The 19,549-nt window shown below is 39.0% G+C and overlaps 1 protein-coding gene across 1 annotated transcript in view; it reads left to right on the forward strand.

The window, feature by feature from the left end:
• Positions 1-8,682: 8,682 nt before the first annotated feature.
• LOC146476113 (aldehyde dehydrogenase, mitochondrial-like) overlaps positions 8,683-19,549 on the forward strand; it is a 19,118-nt gene continuing 8,251 nt past the window's right edge. Inside the window, exons 1-8 of the mRNA XM_085114935.1 lie at positions 8,683-8,722; positions 9,228-9,364; positions 11,093-11,131; positions 13,633-13,737; positions 14,787-14,927; positions 16,208-16,337; positions 17,239-17,429; positions 18,747-18,860. Of these exons, the coding sequence (XP_084971061.1) occupies positions 9,260-9,364; positions 11,093-11,131; positions 13,633-13,737; positions 14,787-14,927; positions 16,208-16,337; positions 17,239-17,429; positions 18,747-18,860 (825 nt within the window). The 5' untranslated portion in view covers positions 8,683-8,722; positions 9,228-9,259. The remainder of the gene's footprint in view (positions 8,723-9,227; positions 9,365-11,092; positions 11,132-13,632; positions 13,738-14,786; positions 14,928-16,207; positions 16,338-17,238; positions 17,430-18,746; positions 18,861-19,549) is intronic.

Genomic DNA, 19,549 nt, shown 5'->3' on the forward strand with positions numbered 1-19,549 from the left:
TTTAATTTGATACGTATAAAGAAAAGCCATACATTGCTTTGTATTTTGGCACTTTTAGAATTATTATTTTTTAATTATCTCAAAAAAATGCGTTGTTACCCAAAGTTTCTTTTTGGATTCCAATAGCCCTTGCTAAGATCTGCTTTTCTCGCACAGTCAAAAACTGCGCAAAAATACCTCTGTATTAGTAGGCACCGGCGTTCAGAGTTCTATCTAGAAGTCACGTACAAATCTAGCCGATGACACGGCCGGCGGTCGAATCGTTTTTAAAAACTTCCCCGTATAAATTGGACAGTAGCTTGACAACTTTTATCAGCCGTTTGTGGGCAGTAGGTTTAGCTCATTTGTCTACGTTTCTGTTGCCAGCAACCGAAAAATTTTACAGCTGGATATTAAACGGTCAGTTTCTGCTGTTTACGTGGTACGTCTAAAGATGGTCGCTAGCTATTCTCTTCTACATTCGTAACCACCAAAAATCAGGTCTGTAACTAACACCATCTGTAAAATAATTCTTGAATACGTCAGTAAATTGATGATTGTATTTCATAAGTTTAGCTAAGCCTGCGAAGTTGTCAGGCAATTCGTTGTTGATACTTGTGGAAAGTCGTCATCTCTCTTTGTATAGATGTTTTATGTTAGTAATTTTCCAACTCGTAGATCAGCTAAACACTTTTAATTTGTTGATTGAAGATACGTACAAACGGCCGTTAATTTTAGTTTACGAGGACCACGAGTGTTTTAATCAGATAGTGAGCTTACGCAACAGGATGGCTGAAAAAAGGGGACGGTGAATTATCGTTGTGTGACCAACATGACATCTTAGTGCCTTCACATGTTTAGGCGATTTGCGACTTAAACTGGTGTTCTCTCATTTGTTACAACGCGAAGACCACGAGGGGTAGGAATATTACAATCTAGTCGTAAATACTTGGACGTCACGTTGGTCACACAATTAAGGACAATTTGCTATCGCACCACATCAACCGTCCTGTTGCGTAAACTCCCAACTAATAAAAAAACGTTTATTTAATGGCTACTTTTTTAAGATTGCATTCCTATTTCGATCCCTTATAAACTAAGCCATAAAGGCTTGGTTTTTAGATCAACTAATTTCCATTTCAGAACTAATCCTGACAAACGAAAGCCTAGCCTGTCAGTGTCAATTGTTTACAACAATTTTAAGGGAACTGTCCTTGTTGCATTACGATTAATTTTTAACGAGCGTGTTGGAAAACGATCGTTCTTAAATGCATTTTCTTTCTCATTTTTACGTTTTTATAGGATTTTTATCCTTAATACGTTAAAAATAGACTCAATTCCTAGATGGCATATATGAGTTAAGCTTTTATTACTTGGGTGTCCTGTGGCGCCCAAGTTGAACGGCTGGTGACCCGTGCTAGAGTGTGTGGCCAGTTAGGCCTAAAATTAGGCCGAAAACCAGAGTTGTGAGGATGAAAATAAGACCAAAAACTAGAGTATATAAGACCAGTTAGGATATAATTATATTGTTACTCGATTTTCTGGGTTTTTTTTAAGAATTTGAGACCAGAAAGGCATGAACTTGTTGCTCGATTTTTTGTTATGTCTAAGAATTTAAGTCAGGAAAGGAATGAACTTTTTGCTAAATTCTTAGCTATCAGAAACTTGACTTAATCCCTGCTACTCCCAGTGGAGCATCGGTCCATGGAAACTGCAGCTCGCCATCTTGATCTGTTTTGGGCTAGCGTTTCAAGCTCCCTCCAGGCATAGCCTGCCTTACTAGGTTCATCGTGCGTCTACTGTTCTCCTCCAGCTTTTCCTGGGGAGACCTCGACTTCTCTTTCCCTGTGGGTTCCATCTCAGTGCATGCCTGGTGATATTGCTTGTTGGTTTTCTGAGGGTGTACCCAATCCAACCCCACCTGTACCTTCTTATCTGGGTGTCGAGTCTCTCCTGTTCAGCTCTTTCCCACAGTTCTTCATTCCTTATGACCTCTGGCCAGTGGATGCCCATGATGGACCTCAGGCATCTGTTGACAAAGGACATCAGTTTCTTGGAGGTTTCTTTGGTTGCCCTCCATGTCTCTGAACCATACAGGAGGACAGACTTCAATCACGTTGGTGTTGAATATCCTTAATTAACTTGGTCTTTCTGGATATCACCTTTGATCTCCATACAGGCCTCAGTACTGCAAAAGCAGTTCTTGCCTTCCCAATCCTTGCCAGTATGTCCAGATCAGACCCACCATCCTTGCTGATGTTTCTGCCTAGGTATGTGAAGTCCTCCAGAAAGGAAAGAGATTATTGCTGGATTTTTGGCTATTTTCAAGAGACCAGAAAGGAATGAACATATTGCTCGATAATTGGCTATTTAATCGGATTTGAGAGAAGAAAGGAATAAAGTTATTACTCGATTTTTATTTTTTCTCACCAATAAGAGACCAGAAAGGTATGAACTTATTGCTCTCTATATATTTTTGGCTATTTCCATTATTTTTACACCAGAAAGGAATAAATTAGATGCTCGACTTTTGATAGTCTTCGTCAATTTGAGACCAGTAATTAAGGATGAAGTCATTGCTCGATTTACTCCTAGTTCCACCAATTTGAGACTAGAAAAGAATGAAGTTATTGCTCGAATTTCGCTCATTTTAAACAATTTGAGACCAGAACGGAATGCACTTTTTGCTTGTTTTTTGGCTTTTTTCTGAGATTTGAGACCAGAAATTGTCGCGCGTAAGTTGTCAGCAGTAAAGTTGTCTACTGTTACAGAAATCATCAACGTACGAGCTTCGTACTTGAATCAAACACAAAACTTTATGCTTTTTAAGGGACCAACTGGAAGGCAGTTGAGGTTTACTGAACAGAAAAACTTTACATCAAACGATCAACACAACTGATTTGTAGTTACGTTAACACACAAGCGAACCGAATTCGCTAAAAAACCTTCTTACGAAAACTTAAGCAAAGGTTGTTTGAGGTCGATTTTCCGGAGAACCCGTGATTAAAAACATGTCTTCAACTAGGTCAATATATCATAAATATCCCACGCGAATCTATTTCTATTCTTTTCTAGCGGCCGACTTTACCAAACGCGATTATTTTCGCGAATATTTTCTTTCTATATTTTCAGTCACTTATGTTAATCTATTTTAATTATGTCAAGTTCTTTGCATTAATTATTCCATTGCTTTTTACCCGTTCGTTAATGCGTGATGACGCCACTTGCTTCTGATTGGTTTTGCCATCAAGCTATTGTTATTTGCCTATATAAGTGCGACACCACCCGGATGGTTTGGGCGGAATCAGTTAACTAAGCGTTCAGTATAGAGAGTGAACACTCCTCTTTTGTTATTCAATAAACCCACTGATTGCTATCATACACTACAGTTCAATACAGAAGACAATTATCTTACCATCCAATCACCCTTGAACAGAACAGAATACAACACAACAAAAAGGCAACACAATAGGACAGAACACAACTCCCTCAACACAACAATAGAAGACAACAAAAGAGAAAAGCAAACCTAATCAACTCAATTCGACACAACACAGTAAAACAATAGGACAAAACAAAAGAGCAAAACAAACCAAACAACTAATTTCAGCAATTTTATACACTACAGTTCAATACGGAATTCAATCATCTTACCATCAATCACCCTTCAACATAACACAACACCAGGACAACACAAACAATAGGACAAAAATAGGATACAACAAAACAGCAAAGAAACAAAACAAACCTGCTCAGCCCAACGCAACACAGCGCAACAATAGGACACAACAACTGAACAAAAGAAACACAGAAACAAACCTACCGAACACAGCAAGCAAAAATTGAACCACAAATCAGAGACCAGAAATTGCTCAATTTTTAAATACAATATTTCATGAATTTGAGACCAGAAATTAAACGAGCGAACTTAGTTCTTGATTTTGGTTCTTTATTTTCTCAAATCTGATCTCAGAAAGGATCGGCGTTACTGCACAAGTTTTGGCGGCTATTTTCGCGACTTTGCGACCAGAAAGGAATGAACTTATTAATCGATTTTGGGCTTTTTTTTTTTATTTGAAATCAGACAGGAATAAACTCATTCTCGATTACTTGCTATTTTCACGACTTGAGCTAACTTTTTGCTTCACTTTTGACTATTTTGACGAATTTCAGAGCAGACAGCAATACTGAAACCAGGGGCACCCAACGACAGTTTTCTCTCAGATGCTTTCAAACGCTATTTTAGGCTGTCTGAGTGGCTTTAAAGCTCTGTAGGTTCATTTCAGGCCGCGCTATAATATTTTTATCTGTTCGGTCATTCTAGGGGAACTTGAGTCTTTTCGAAATTACTAGGGCATTTTTGTCCATTTTCCGAAAACCTTAGGTCTTATTTCCTTTCCGAACATCTTAGCTGACCTTTTTTCGGTAACCGAAACGACATTTTTACCAATCCGAAAACGCTAGGCCTTAAATTTCCCATATCACGAACGTTCGAGCTGAAAATTTCCTTAAGAAAATTGTAGGGGATTAAGGGCCTTTCGAACAGATAATTTACCGAAACGATCCGTTGGGTGCCCCTGTGAAACGTATCGCTTGATTTTTTAACTATTTTCACGAATTATAGTCCAGAAAGGAACCAACTTTTTTCTCGTATTTTAGCTCTTTTCACGAATTTAAGACCAGAAAGGAATGAACTTAACGCTCGGTGTTTGGCTATTTTTACGAATTTGCGACTCAGAAAGGCATGTCAGATACCGGCGATTAAATTCGCCGGCATTCGCCAAGTGTGCCCATTCCCGCGATTTTCTTCACTCATTACTGCGAATCGCCGAACAATCAAGATGGGCTATTTTATCATATTACTTTTCAAAATGGTAGATAGTAGCGATAAGATGGAGCCAGGGAACAAGCTCGAAGTGCCACGCCGCGATCGACGAAAAACGTCGCCAAGTGTGTCCGCATCAATCGGTGGCTAAAATCGCTCGCGATCAAATTCGCTGCGATCGGCGAATTTATTCGCCTAGTGTGTCACCGGCTTTAGCAAAAACGACTATTACCACTTTATGAGCGTTGCAAGTTTAACTTCGTCATGAGTTTCTGCTAATTATAAATTACTTAGGATCACGCTCATCGATCCGTTTCAGCTGCACGGCCAACCATTTCGGAAGACGTAACATTCTAACGAAGACTTCTGTCAGTACTGACACACTCCATCTAATTGCGCGGGATGCCTGTGGCATAAGAGTTAGAACCAGACCGAATTTTAAAGACCTGTTGTTATCTGCAAGAGCTCAAGAGACTCGGCCAAAAATGCATCAGTGTTAGGGTGAGGGGAAAAAGTGAGTCGGAGAACGTACAATTACACTTTTCAGACGGCGAAGGAGTCGCTATTAAAGGAAGCTAGGCAAAGGGTCAAAAGTTTAACAGATTATTCTTCAGTATTGACAACATATCGGCAAGTCGATTTCAGTGCGTGAAACTTAGTGGAAAAAAGCTATCGAAAGTTTTAGCTAATTTACTTCCTGTACGGAATGTAAATGAGGTGCTATAGATAAAAGCAGTCGAGAGTTAAACTTAGTGTAAGCTCCCTAAGGTAAGAATTAATTGACTGCTATGAGAGATTAAAAGTTTGAACTCATCAAGGTGATGTAGGTAGCAATAAACATTTACTGTAAGTTGAAAAGCCTGTTTCAGCCCCGAATTAGTGCCAATTTCAGCTCCTGGTAATCCTGGTGATCGAGAGGACTATTCAACCCATCGTAGAGCCGTTGATATCACAATTGCGGCAAACTGGCCCTATAATTATCTTGACCATTTCAGCTCACTCTCGGACTTATTTTAGACCCCATAAAATTAGAACCGTTTTGGCCCTAATTTTTACACACATGTACACACACACTAGGTTCTGTACTGTAGAATTCCGAAAGTAACGGCCCCGTTACTTTTGGATTTAGCAGGCCAAATGGGCCACTACTATCGGGTAGCCGTTCCTTTCGGATGGTTAAAAAACGTTTGTAATTCTTTTAAAGGACATTCCGTTTACGCCTGTTATTAACTCTCCACTGCACCTGAACAAAGCAAAGTGTAACAACAACAACAACAACAACAACAAAAAACAAGGTTCGTATTACACTGCAACTAATTACACGGGAGGCCTGGGCCAACTGCGTTAAAAATTCGGTTATCTATATACAGCTGTTTCGACAAAGGTTGTCCAAAAAATGCGTAAAAGCTTTCGCGACAATGCCGAAAGGTAGTCTAACTATGAACAACAACAAGCCGAAGAGCTGTGGGAATTTCAATAAAAGCTCAGAATCCATTGCCCGCTATCTCAAGTCTTCGCTGTACGGTCGAGACATTATGGATTCTGAGCTTTTATTGAAATTTACTGAGTATTTCCCAGACTACCTTTCGGCATTGTTGCGTACGCTTTTAAGCTTTTTTTGGACAACCTTTGTCGAAACAGCTGTATACATTTTTTCGTTGTAGTCACAGATGTGCATGAATTTAAGAATTTGTTCATGCTTAGCGTGCTTATATCGAGTTATGGATGCACGCGGGAAGTTTGGAGAGCACGAGAGAGCAACTCTAGCTCTTGAGTGCTCTCCAAACTTTCCAAGTGTATCCATAACTCGATATACGCACAGCTAAAAGCATGAACCAATTCTTTTATAACATAGTGAAAATAAAGTAAATGATTCCTGGAAAACAGGTTTTGTTCCCGATTAATTACAAAATTCTCTGTACAAAAAAAAAGGCGAAAATGGATTCTCATATTGGTTTAATCTTAACGTTTCATTAAGCTTCAAGCTCTTATAAATATACATTTTTTATGGTGTTGTATCTCTGTAAAATTTTTTTAATAACACAGCGCCCGCATGCTTCCCCCATCTGACTTGCACACGTCATCGGATGGACGCACGGCCGTGCGTTTGTTGAGAAATGTACCATGATGACGCCAATAGGAATTAGATTAGGATGCCCGCGCGCTATGTTATAAAAATCAATTGAACCTGAATTAAATTCTTTTCTCTCCTAGAGGGGATATTTTTGTCTAACTATTGTTCTCATTATCTTCAACAAAAACGGTTCAATCTATTCATTATTTGCACGTATGTCTGGAGGGAGGGGACGGAGTCTTTCTACCAGTGTAACGTCAGATACCCGTGATAGAAGGCTTCTTTCAGCGGCCATATTGTTTGCATGTTTTAGACTCAAATATGCCGTTTTTAGAAAGACAATTAACCCTTTCGTTTTGAAGTGGTAAATCGAAAGAATAACTTCTAAGAAGTACTCGACAGTTTAAACGGTGGAAAATGGAGAGTTCCTGGCGAAGAAATAACACATTGTTTGACAGATTGTAGAATGCGAGGAGGGAAGGTAATTGATAAGCTTAAAAAAAAAACTTTTGGATGCAGGGGACCACACGACGCAAAATAAACTGTTCTGAATACGTTCCGTTGCCGGATCTCTTGTAGTAGAAATGCACGTGCCCGACGTCACTTTACGTGTAAATAAACCAAACTGATTGCACCGCTGACGCTACGGCATAGGGCTTATTTATTTGGGTCAATATTTCACCTAGTACAGTCTTCTTCTTGTAACTCTGGCCCTGAAGAAGACTAGTTGTACGAGTTGAAATATTGGCCCAAATAAATGAGCCCTTTGCCGTAGTATAAGTATCAATACGTTTGGTTTATAAGCTTACTGAACACACATCACTTCACTTTGTAGAACTGATGCAAATCCATTTCACAAAAAAATTAAAGGTTCGATTGTCAATTTCGATTATCCTTTTTATTGTTTTAGACGAAACAAGGACAATTTGTAATCTTACATTCACTGGCATTACATAACCAGAATAAAACGTTAGTCAGGGAGTAGGCCTGTATTTGTGTGGTCGTTGTCGTGACAAGTCGCATGACGCAAGCCATGATACCGAAACAACATCACGCTATCTTTGTGACTCAAACCATTCCTTTAGCTCAATCGCGACGGGAGGATACGTTTCCACCTGCAATTAGTGCTAAACATACACCAACTCCTCCCGGAGTAAACGCCCCGGCGTCTTTTTACTGTATCATTTGTCTGTTGACACATAAAGCTTTTAAATGATAATTTCCAGCAGGATTCAGTTAAGTTTGCAATCAAATCACAAATGATTCTAGGCGCACTGTTTAGTCCCACACTCAGGCTGTTCCATCCGCATTACGCTTTGGAGAACAGAGTTTCTCTTCAGTGACTTCTTTAAATTTGGAAGGTCGTTCCACGTTATCTAAAGAAACATGTGTTGATACAAATTAAACGGTAATTACGACCGAGGGCACGAGACTATTGGTGATTTTTAGTTAAGTAAGAGGAGTAATTTTTCGTGTTGTAGTTAATTATGTTACGTAAATACTTTAACCGCATTGTAAGTTGATCGAAATACCAGGGGACGCAATTTATTCTTAGGATGATATTGAGTCATAAAGTACTTCTTGAAACGTTATATCAAATACAATATGGCATTTTATTGTTGTTGAGTTGTCATTTTCGAAGGGCCACTACTTTTAGGTGGGGCGTTACTTTCGGAGGAAGATAAAAAGAATTAACGTTACTTTCGAGGGTGGGGGTGTACGTATTTTAGAGCTTTTCGGAAAACAGCCGCATAATATTGCAGGCGTTCCGTTAGTCCGAGAATAGCCTGGGTACAAGTTGGCACCTCCCCCAATTTCTTTCTCCGCAGAATTTCAGTGACGAGGTAAGTGTTTAGACTTTTTATTGTATTTTTTCTCACTTTTCTTTCTCGTTTATACAGAATTCGTTGATTTTAGAGCTAGTTGTCTCTCGAATAGATGTCGAAAACAAGTAGAAGACCGTTTGAAATTATTTCAGTCAGAACGTCTTGCACATCGTATTTCACCAGTGCTGCGTCATGTAACCAATTTAGTTCTTATAGCTTTTACTTTGAGCTAAATCATAAATAAGCTTACAGATGCCACTTGCTTGTTAATAACATTACCTATAAGTAAAGTAAGCCTTGTTTATTAAGCTAGGACTGATGCGTAAAAATGTAAACCAAAGTACTTCAACTTGTTTCGATAAGCTTGTTATTTCCTAGCTACGCGCGTGCAAACGTTTTCGCGTGACTTTCTGAAGAGCCGAGTCGAAGGTTTATTTGGGGTTAAGTCTGCCACCAGCGTATTACTGCTTTTATGTGAAGACTTAAGTGCTGCTTTGACCATCTTTGTTTCTACTCTTATCAGTCCAGCACTGGAAACGAGTGAGGTTGCTCTACATGGCGTTCCGACTTCCTCTTCGCTTATTGTCTCGAGGGATTCTTGCCAGGCGGGTTGTTCCTGCCTCAGCTCTCAACAAGTTTAGTTTTGCCACGTTAGCAGAGGTAACTTTATTCCACTTTTGCAATTTTAGTGTTTTGAATAGCGGATTAAACCTTGCGTGCGTTTAGCCTGATCTAAACCTGTTGAATTCCTGTTTCCTGTTTATCACGGCGTCACGCTGGCTTTAATACATGCAAATGTACAAACTGAGGGAACAGCCTAGCCTCCCACGCAGACGTTCTTAGGGGTTTGTCACGCGTTCCTGCCCCACGAACGTCTGCTGAAATGAACAGCCACTTCCGTTCGTCGACCAGGGACCAATCAGGAGCTGTTTCCCAACTTTGGGTAAACTCGTGTTTGATATTAAAAATATTACCCGAGGGATGGCGGACTTAAATGTGGTTTTTGGTCATGTGTGCCAAACGTTTGGTATAAGGGAGTTGAACGCGTATCAAAGAGAAGTCATAGTGCAATTTGTGCAGAAGAAAACTTATATGTTCGTAAACCTTCCAACTGTTTATGGAAAGTCACTTATTTATTTATTATTTACAATTCAATTCTTGAAGCTGCTGGTCATGATCACTGATTGTTGTTGTGGTTTTGCCGATTGTAAATCTTATGAAAGACCAGGTAGACAAACTGGCAAATCTTGGAATTCTTGCCGCTTCTCTGAGTGAAATCACTGAAGAAAATGCAAAGAGTTTTGTGGAAGGAAAAATTTCAATCGTGTATGCACGTACGGAAGCGTGGTTGAAAAATATCTCCATGGGTGATGATTTTAATTGTTTCGCAGAATGTGATTGTCTTTACTTGTCATAATGAGTCAATGCTGATTGGTCTGTTCAGACAAAGGCAATTTGCCGACGAACGGAAGTGGCTGTTCGTTTCAGCAGACGTTCGTGGGGCAGGAACGTGTGACGAACCCCTAAGAACGTCTGCGTGGGAGGCTAGGAACAGCCAGGCCCGAAAGAAACCTGCTATTGCCATTAAATAAATAAAGGCATTACATAAGGTGACTTAGCTACCCAATATGTAACAAAAATATAGATCATCGCTGGATAGTGCATGTCTGAGTTTGTTTCGTACTTTGCTTGACCTTGGAAGATGAGGTTGAAACACAGGAACCTGGAATTCTGGGACATGGAATGAGGACTTGGAATCCACAATCCCAGTGACCAACAGCAATATTGCAAAATGCAGTAATAAAGGTTGCTTGACTTGAAATCCAGACATTGCAGTTTTAAGCCTCACTTAGACCATTAGCTGAAGTCTTGAGTTCAAACTCCTTAGCGCTTGCAATGTACAACTGCTACATGTACATGTAGCTAATGTGGCCTGCATATACCTCTTACATGAGTTTTCTATAAAGCACACCAATATAGGTTTGGGTATCTTTTTGGGGTGGGAGAGGGATGTGGAGCCAGTCCCATATATATAATTACGCTAAGGTTTTTGTTACCTATCATTTTCCTTGAGGTGTTGTAAATATATTTTGCCACAGATTACATAAATTGCACTTGTATACAGATGGATTTAAAAAAAAAAAAACAATTACATGGACACATCAAGACCACTAATTAAGAAATGTTACTTCTAAATTTATAGGGTTGAAGCTTTTGTAGGAGAATGCAAATGTGCTGTACTTTATAATCTAAAAACCCTAAAATTATACATGTATCGACACTTGAATCACAGGTCACTAAGCATGATATAATTAATTATCATAATAATAAAAATTGTTTCTATATACTTAAATTTCTTGAAACTCTATTTTGTTTATCATTTAACAGGTAAAGATTGATGATAGTCCAGACGTCAAATATAATCAGGTAGGTAAAATGCAAAGTTGTATATTTTAACTGTATTGCAACAACCTCTGTATTTTGTCTTGCATTGGTTAGAATGAGAAAAAAGCAGTATAATTTTGTAATTTATATGGCTTAAAGTTGAATTGCTGCTTGAACAACAGTCTCGCCTTTGATTATACGGTATAGACATTTGCCTACTGTAGGTGGATGTTATAAAGTTCTATTTCTACATTTGAATCACCACAATTATTTCTGGAATGATGTATTGTTTTGGAAATTAGATTGGCAACCAATCAGATAGGAGACAAATAGACCGCAGACGGATGTGAGAATAATGATTTAAATTTGTGGTTTCAGTGTGTGTGTGTGTGTGTTTTCCTTTCGTAATTCTTGTTGAATTGTTTGACCTTGGATCTTACCTTGGACACAGAACAATCAACATTCCAGAAATAATAATAATCTTAGCATTAATTTTTGTTCATGGTTTCCTTAGTCAAACTGTAAAGCATATTTTATGATAAATGATCTCTGACTCATCAATGTACATTTTTAGTTAAATAATTTTATTTTATAATTTATGTGCCATCTCAGTTGTACCAAGTACAGTTCAACCTCATTATTATGAACACCAAGGGGACAGCAATAAGTGTCTGTGTTATAGAGGTGTCCATTTTAGAGAAGTATGGGCTTTTTATGGATTTCACTCTCTCACTAGACTCAGGGACCAAGTGAACTGTGACTGTAATAGAGAGGGGTCTGTAAGGAGAGGTTCCACTGTAGGATATAAATAATATTTAGTCTCTGATTTTTATATGCAATTTACTGTGGGTTCCAATTGCAAAGAAACTGAGTCAAGCTGCCATATTGAGGAGCACATGTACATTTTTCTCGCTTAATGTGTAAATGTATTGTGGGCTCAAATTGCAAAATAAATATTAAATTGAATAAATCACTTTATTTAAGTGTCAATACATCTATTTAGCGAAGAACGCTTATTGGGAACACTGTTCAGATTGAATTCTGAATTTGGACATGTTGATTTTTGAGGAGAGGGGGGAAACCAGAGTATCGGAGAAAAACATCTGGATGCAAGGACAAGAGCCTGAGCAACAAACTCAACCCACATATGACACTGAGTCTGGGAATCGAATCCAGACCACACTGGTGGGAGGGACTGCGCTTTCACCACTGTGCCATCCTTGACCCTTAAAGAAAAAGAAATTGAGTCAAGCTACTTTTGAGGGGCAGATTTTCTCTTTCTTGTGATATTCATGGTGGTGGCTAATAGAGGTTTATTATGATCATGATACACCAACTGTGCAATAATTATGATACATGTATGTATCATGACACTACATGTTTTTATCAGGCCATGACCTTGCGGTATTCCCACAAAAAAATTGAAATGGCACATTAAACGCCAAGTAAATGCGCCCTTGATGGCGCAGAAGTTCAGATCAAAGGCTTCAAGCAAAATGGACTTAAAGAAAGTAAGTGAGCAATTTTTTGACTGACAATCAAATACTTCAATTGCATCAGAAGTACCATTTTAAAGTCTTCAATCAGTTGAATCTCTGTTGGTTCTGCATATGCCAAACCTATCTCCTTCAGTACGATTTCGGCCATTATTTTGGATCACAGACCATGTGGATAAAATAACTAATTGTGGGCTCATGTATTTCGCTCCTTGAGATTTTTGCTCTGTTTTCCAAAACAACATGGTGGATTAATGCAATTAACTTTGACCCCCTTAATTATAAGTTCCTGCAGGGCCCCTATTTATCAGGCAAGAGGATGCTGGGAACCCCCCCCCCCCCCCTTTCCCCCATATTACAACACTAATGAGATGATGTGCCAACCATCCCAAGAAATAAATTCAATTGAGTTCAAGGAGTAAGGAAGAGCTTTATCTGATGGGACCCCTGCATGATCAACTGTTACCTAACATAGACACCTTCAATGCCAAGCTTATTTATGTCAGTTTTATTTTCACTTAATGATCACATTATTACAACCACTGAGCCATTGACACGTTATTTTAAATATCTGCTGTGACTAGTTAACCTTTGCAGAGGCTGGATAGAATGGAACAAAACAAAACAAAACAAAAATAATTATAAATTTAAAACAAGTGTTCCCATTTAGTGCTAATCTTTTGTTGCTATGTCAGGCTGACACTTAAATAAAAATATTATTATTATTATTATTATTATTATTTTTGATATTATAATATTATTTTTACAACAACATTGTACTGTAGTTTTCAACAGGGTACTGCCAGGAATTAATGGTCAAAACTAAATCATTAGCAATAAAATTCTGACCACTCACAACAGATCCAAACACCGCAACAGACCAATCAGAATTTGAGGCAAATACATATAACCAATTCACTTATGTATTGGTTTTGCTTCTCACTGGTTGAGGAAGTGGGACTCTAAACTAAACAAAGCAAAAACAATACAGCAAGTTTTTAAATTATTTTTTCATACACTTTTAACACTAAAACCTTGCCTTCATAGGTTTTTATCAACAATCGGTTTGTGGATTCTGTCAGTGGCAAAACATTCCCAACAATTAACCCTGCAACAGGAGAAAAAATATGTGATGTGGCTGAAGGTGACAAGGTCTGTTCAAGTTACATGTTTGGAATATTATTTTCTTGTTGTACCATGGCATGTATTGTCAAATGAGAACTCTGAATATTTAAGACTGGGGTTAATACTTCTTTTAAGTAGCCTGTTTTTTGTTTGGAGTGGAGTGGGGTGCTAAGTTTTGGAGAGTACATGTATTTTAAGCAATAATTTTTTTGCTTGCCAAAAAAATTTGGTTAGGTTTGACAATAAAAATGCAAGCTAACAGCTTACAGCAGCTGACTGCAACAGTTTCAGTTTTCTATTCCAGGTGGGGATTGCATGTATAATTTTGTTAGTGAAGGGTTTTAGTGGGGCTAATAGTAAATCTATAAACTTGTGTGCCAAATTTGGTGGCAATAGAAGTAACGTAATTTTCTTTGAATTTTTTCACGTATTCATGAATCTTGCAAGAACATTATGCAGGTGCAAAGGTTGAGAAAAAAAGAGATTTATTAAGGGCTTAGCCTGGGGGGGGGGGGGGGCAGGGTGAGGCTTAGTTATATGAGAGGGGGGAGTACTATTAGTCAAAATTGTATTGTCAGTATGGGAATACATTGTTTAATATTACCCTTAACCACCTGAGTACAGAAACTTGTGTTGTGTGGCCTGATGGACTTTCATTTTTAAGTAGATAAAAAATCAGGCTTCTCAAAAGTCTTGTTTGGTCCTTTGATAAAGGTGATTTTGCAGTTGTGCAAGCAATGTTCCAGGTTCACTTGTCTGGTAGTTAAAGGCCATTTCAGTACAGCCTTGAATGGGTTACATGTACATTAACATAGCCAAACAAAGGAAATAGCATTGCAACCAATAGCATTGAGTTAGATCCAAATTTGAGCTACATGTACATGCACTTCACTGAAGGCCATATCACAAGTTCATGCAAGGCGCGGCCAAATGGAGTTGTGACTTGTTGCAAGTTTTCATGCTTTCAGTTGCCCAGTAGTAAGACAGGTTTCACATTAATGAAAAGGTGTTTTTTTTAGTTACACTAGCTAATACATGTATACTCACTATTATATTTCTCTGATGTTCACTTGCAGGCAGACGTTGATGTGGCTGTTAAGGCAGCCAAGGAGGCTTTTAAACTGGGCAGTCCATGGAGAACAATGAATGCCTCAGATCGTGGGAGGCTGTTGAACAGACTGGCAGACATGATAGAGCGAGATCGTGCCTATCTTGCAGTAAGTTCTTTACTATCTAACAAAAAGTGTTGTAAGGTAAAGTCACACTTGATCCTAAGTGGCCCACATGAGCAGAGCTTAACCCAGTTTCTGTAGCATGAAGCAACCAGGGGCAGGGTTCGTCCTACTCCTTGAAGTGCTTGTAAAGTCCTGGAATTTAATTTTAGATTTCAAGGGCGATTGAAAAGCCTTTGAAAAGAAGAAGTCCTCTATGTACACCACACATTTCCTCCATAATTCCTCACGAAGCGGGGGCCGAAGGCCCGAGCGTAGCGAGGTTAATAAATTTGTCGGGCCGAGCCGGCCCGAGTGGAGCTAAGCCGCGCGAATTCGAGCGAAAAATATATTTATATATATGTATGCTTGTATATTTAGTTGAAGGTGTCCGCAATGACGTCAGACTGTCTCGCGTCGTCTGAAAAAAATTTGCATACATCGGAAAAAATATGCGTGCATGATCAAATTTCAACTGCAATGTTCATCAATATTCACTGATGCAGAACTATCTCTCCAGAATTTTTTCCCTTTCTTCCAGAAATCTTTTTTTGTGAAAGATTGCATTGAAGAAATTGCACGTTTTGTGGCCGCGGTAAAATAATTTTCCGTGGGAAATAAATTCATCGAACACGACAGCGCTTCACGCCCGTTGTGCATTTCATCGCGTCAGAAATTGATTTTTAACCGCAAACTAGCCTGTGGAACTACGAAAAGACCATGCTCATCAAAATAGTTGCTATGTTCAGAAACCTTTTAATCTCCTCATTTGATGCTACAACACGAAAGAGGGCTTTCCACCGAGCCCCAGCTTCGCGAGGTTTTGCGAGTCACGTATTTCTAGTAATTATAACCTTGTTGGCTTACATTGTTCAAAATTTTTATTATAATCAGGTACTTATATATCTTACCTGGATTTTTGAAAACGGGCCTACTCAAGTCATGCCTCTTTAATTTGAGAGAGCAGTGCAAATGCTTTTGTCTCTCTAAGCCCAACTTGTCGATGTAAAAACAAAAGGTTGCATAGTCTTTATTCATGTTGCCTAGTTCAGAACTGATGCTCTACCACTGAGCTACGGGACAGTTGTGGGAGCTAAGGCCACTAAACAAGGTTCATTGGACAAAGGTCATGCAAATTGCAAATCCTCGCAGTATGCATGATGTTTATCCGACTACTGATAGGAGCACTTGGATTTCCTTAGTATGCCTCTGTCACTGAATAATTCATCAAAATAATGTTCTCAACTGGCATCATGTTTAATATTTAAATAATGCCCCTTTTGCAGAGTTTAGAGACTTTGGATAATGGCAAGCCATACAGTGATTCTTTCAACATTGATGTGATGATGGCGGCAAAGTGTTACCGTTATTATGCTGGGTGGGCAGACAAAGTCCATGGCAAGGTAATTCCCATTGGTAAGTGCACAGTTAGATGTGTAAAAATTAATGTAATTGGTGATGCTTTTGATATAACTACACTGTATCATGGTTAAACTATATTCCACATTTAGACATTTAGAGTGTTTTATACTACAGCAAACGGAAGTCAAATAAGGCAATAATAATTATTGCCATATTTGTACATGTACGTCAAACTAATTATTAGTTTGACTTAGTGTGTAATTTTGAATACATGCATGCGTGCCTTTAATAAAAAAATTGATAAATATGACCAGGTCCTTTCTCTGGATAGACACCATATCATACATGTAGCAAATCTTAGAGTTGATCAGACATTGGATTCGCTCTGCTGCTTGAAATGTCAGCACTTTAATCTCTATTATGGTGGCCAATTTACCTTAAGTTATCAACTCTGTTGATAAACCAAACATCCATTTTTAATTAGAAAATTATATCATTGGACTGAGTCTCAGATGACCAGTTATTATTTCCAGTACTCTGGAATCCTTACTCTGTCACCCTAAAAATATGTTGAATTTGTGCATAGTTGGGCTGGGTGAAGTGATGTCAACAGGGGACTGGTAGATCTAGTAGAGACCATATTACATATTACAACTTCAACTGACAATAGATCTGGTACTTATTAGGGTCAGTAGCTCAGTTCTTAGGGAAGGTGTCTGACTTGTAAAATCCATTTGAATTTCAAGAATTTGTTTTAGTTTTGAGCAATTTTACGTTTTCTTGGAAATCAAAACACAAAACGGATTTTTGTTCATTTTAAGGGTCACATTCTACCTGATAAGAAGGTGAAGCTTTTGTACTACAGTGTTTTAAGAATCTCGCGAGAAGACTGTCTGGTCTCGTCTCATGAGATGAGAGTCGTGTTCCTTGAGACAAGAGAATGTTATTCTTTCAGATGGCGATTTCTTGTGTTATACCCGCCATGAGCCTGTGGGCATTGTTGGCCAAGTGATTCCTTGGAACTTTCCACTTTTGATGCAAGCATGGAAACTTGGCCCTGCCCTGGCCACTGGAAATGTGGTGGTGATGAAGCCTGCTGAGCAAACACCCCTGACTGCTCTGTATGTGGCTTCACTCGTTGCCGAGGTATGATTGGTAGAAATTTACAGTGCTTGGGTCAGATGCAAACCCTCAAAAATCCCTCAGAAAAATAGGGAACTGTGACCAGTCTTCTGACTTGTAAACCCTATAATTAATTTAATAATGAGGCAATATTGGGTCAGTCACAACCCCTCCCCCCCCCCCCCCCAACCACCCAATCGTCCCCATCCCTACACACATATGGATCACACTTTCATTTGGCCACTAACAAAGGATGGAGGGAGGGGGGTAGGGGGAAGGAGGCATGAAGTGGATTATTAAGGAACATGGAACTTCAGACTTCAACTGGAGTACTGTTGAGTTTGAGAGATTTAGTTGAGTTTAGTGAATACAATCAGGCAAAAAATAGTTTCTTTTAGCAATGACACTGTGGACACTATAAGACAATAGAACAACAAGCTGCAAATGCTCACTACATGTATTTCCTTTCCTTTAGTATAACAACGACATGGGCTCCTAAATCTATGTCAGCATGCTCCACATCCTGCCTACTTAATCAGCAGCATGCAGTATATGGCCCACAAAAATTATAGCGTTTCAAAAAAATTGTTAAAACGCAAACTGCAAAATTGTTTTGCACAAGTTATTTGGGTGATGTGTAGATTCAAGTTAGAAAGTAAAAAAAAAAGGTTATTCATGGATGCTTTAACCCCCAAAAGGTACTTGTACAGTGTTTTGAACCCTGCGGGAGCACTGATATTTGTGTCGTCAACTGATATGTTTAATATGTTCAGAACTATTGTTAGGGTAACAAGGCCCTGTTCACACTATGTGCCCGTGCCAGGGACCTACAGTTATTGCCCTGGCACTGAAAAGGACATTGTTCCTGAAGACTCCGAGGTGCCCAAAGAGCAATTGTTTCTTTTTTAGTCTATTTACATGTAGCATTCGCCATTTTGCTCCCCACATCACAGGGTTCAGACCAGTGCCTTTGCAAGGACAGGGTAATTGAGCACTTCATGTCTTCCCATTGAGATATGCTGAGAACCAGGGGCCAATTTAATAAAATGTTTACACTTGTAACTTACAATCTGGACCGTTGTTATTGAACACCCATGCACTACATGAGTCCGCTTAACATCGGTAGAAGTCTTTACCAATGAGTTTTGAACTCGTTTATGAACTAATCATTAGATTAGTTTTCCTGTAGGCTTGTCAAACCAACTGCCCAGCTGGTAAACTACAAGTGTAAAAGTTTTATTGAATTGACTCCAGGCCCTGTCACCTGGTCTGAACGGGGCCTAAGACTACAGGGCACCTCAGAAGACTCAGTGATGAACTATGTTGTGTATTTTTGTCCAGGCTGGTTTTCCACCAGGTGTGGTGAACATCATCCCGGGATATGGACCAACAGCAGGAATGGCAATCGCAGAACACATGGAGGTGGACAAAATTGCTTTCACAGGCTCCACTGAGGTAATTTATTTATCTACAGTTGAACCTCTCCACAACGGCCACCTTGGGGACAGAAGAAAGTGGCCGTTGTGGAGAGGTGGCCGTTATGGGGAGGTAGGGGTGTAATATGACACTTTTCTTTTGGGAAGTACAACGTGTTTATTGTGCCAAGTTCATGCTTACTGTAGCCTATAATGGCAATCCAATCTTAAATAATATATATAGATAAAGTACACAATAAAACGTTAATAATGTTTTGAATCAAAACGTTAACAAGACGAAACGAGCAAGGTTCGCAACATTCGCTATATTATTGTAGACAATTTATGCTTACTGCAGCATATAAACGGAACACAATCAAAATACGTTTATCATTAAAACGGATACAGAAATGTAATGTCCCAAAGACAAATGTCGATTACTGCATCAGTTTATAAAAAAAGGTTTTTACAAAAAAGTACTGTACTGGTCGTTGTCGAGAGGTTATTTTGGCCGTTGGGGACGCACTTTAGTGGCCGTTGCCGTTGTAGAGAGGTTTAAACAAGTGCTAATGTATGGACTGTCCGCCGGGACAAAAAAAAGTGGCCTCTATAGAGAGGTGGCCGTTGTGGAGAGGTGGCCGTTAGTGGAGGTTCGACTGTATTTACACTGTACATACTTCGTGCATTTAAACGTCTCAGGGTGCTGTTGTTCTTTTAAAATCCTTCAAT

Source organism: Pavona decussata, unplaced genomic scaffold (assembly GCF_977016875.1).
Source record: "Pavona decussata unplaced genomic scaffold, jaPavDecu1.1 SCAFFOLD_79, whole genome shotgun sequence".
NCBI lineage: Eukaryota > Metazoa > Cnidaria > Anthozoa > Scleractinia > Agariciidae > Pavona > Pavona decussata.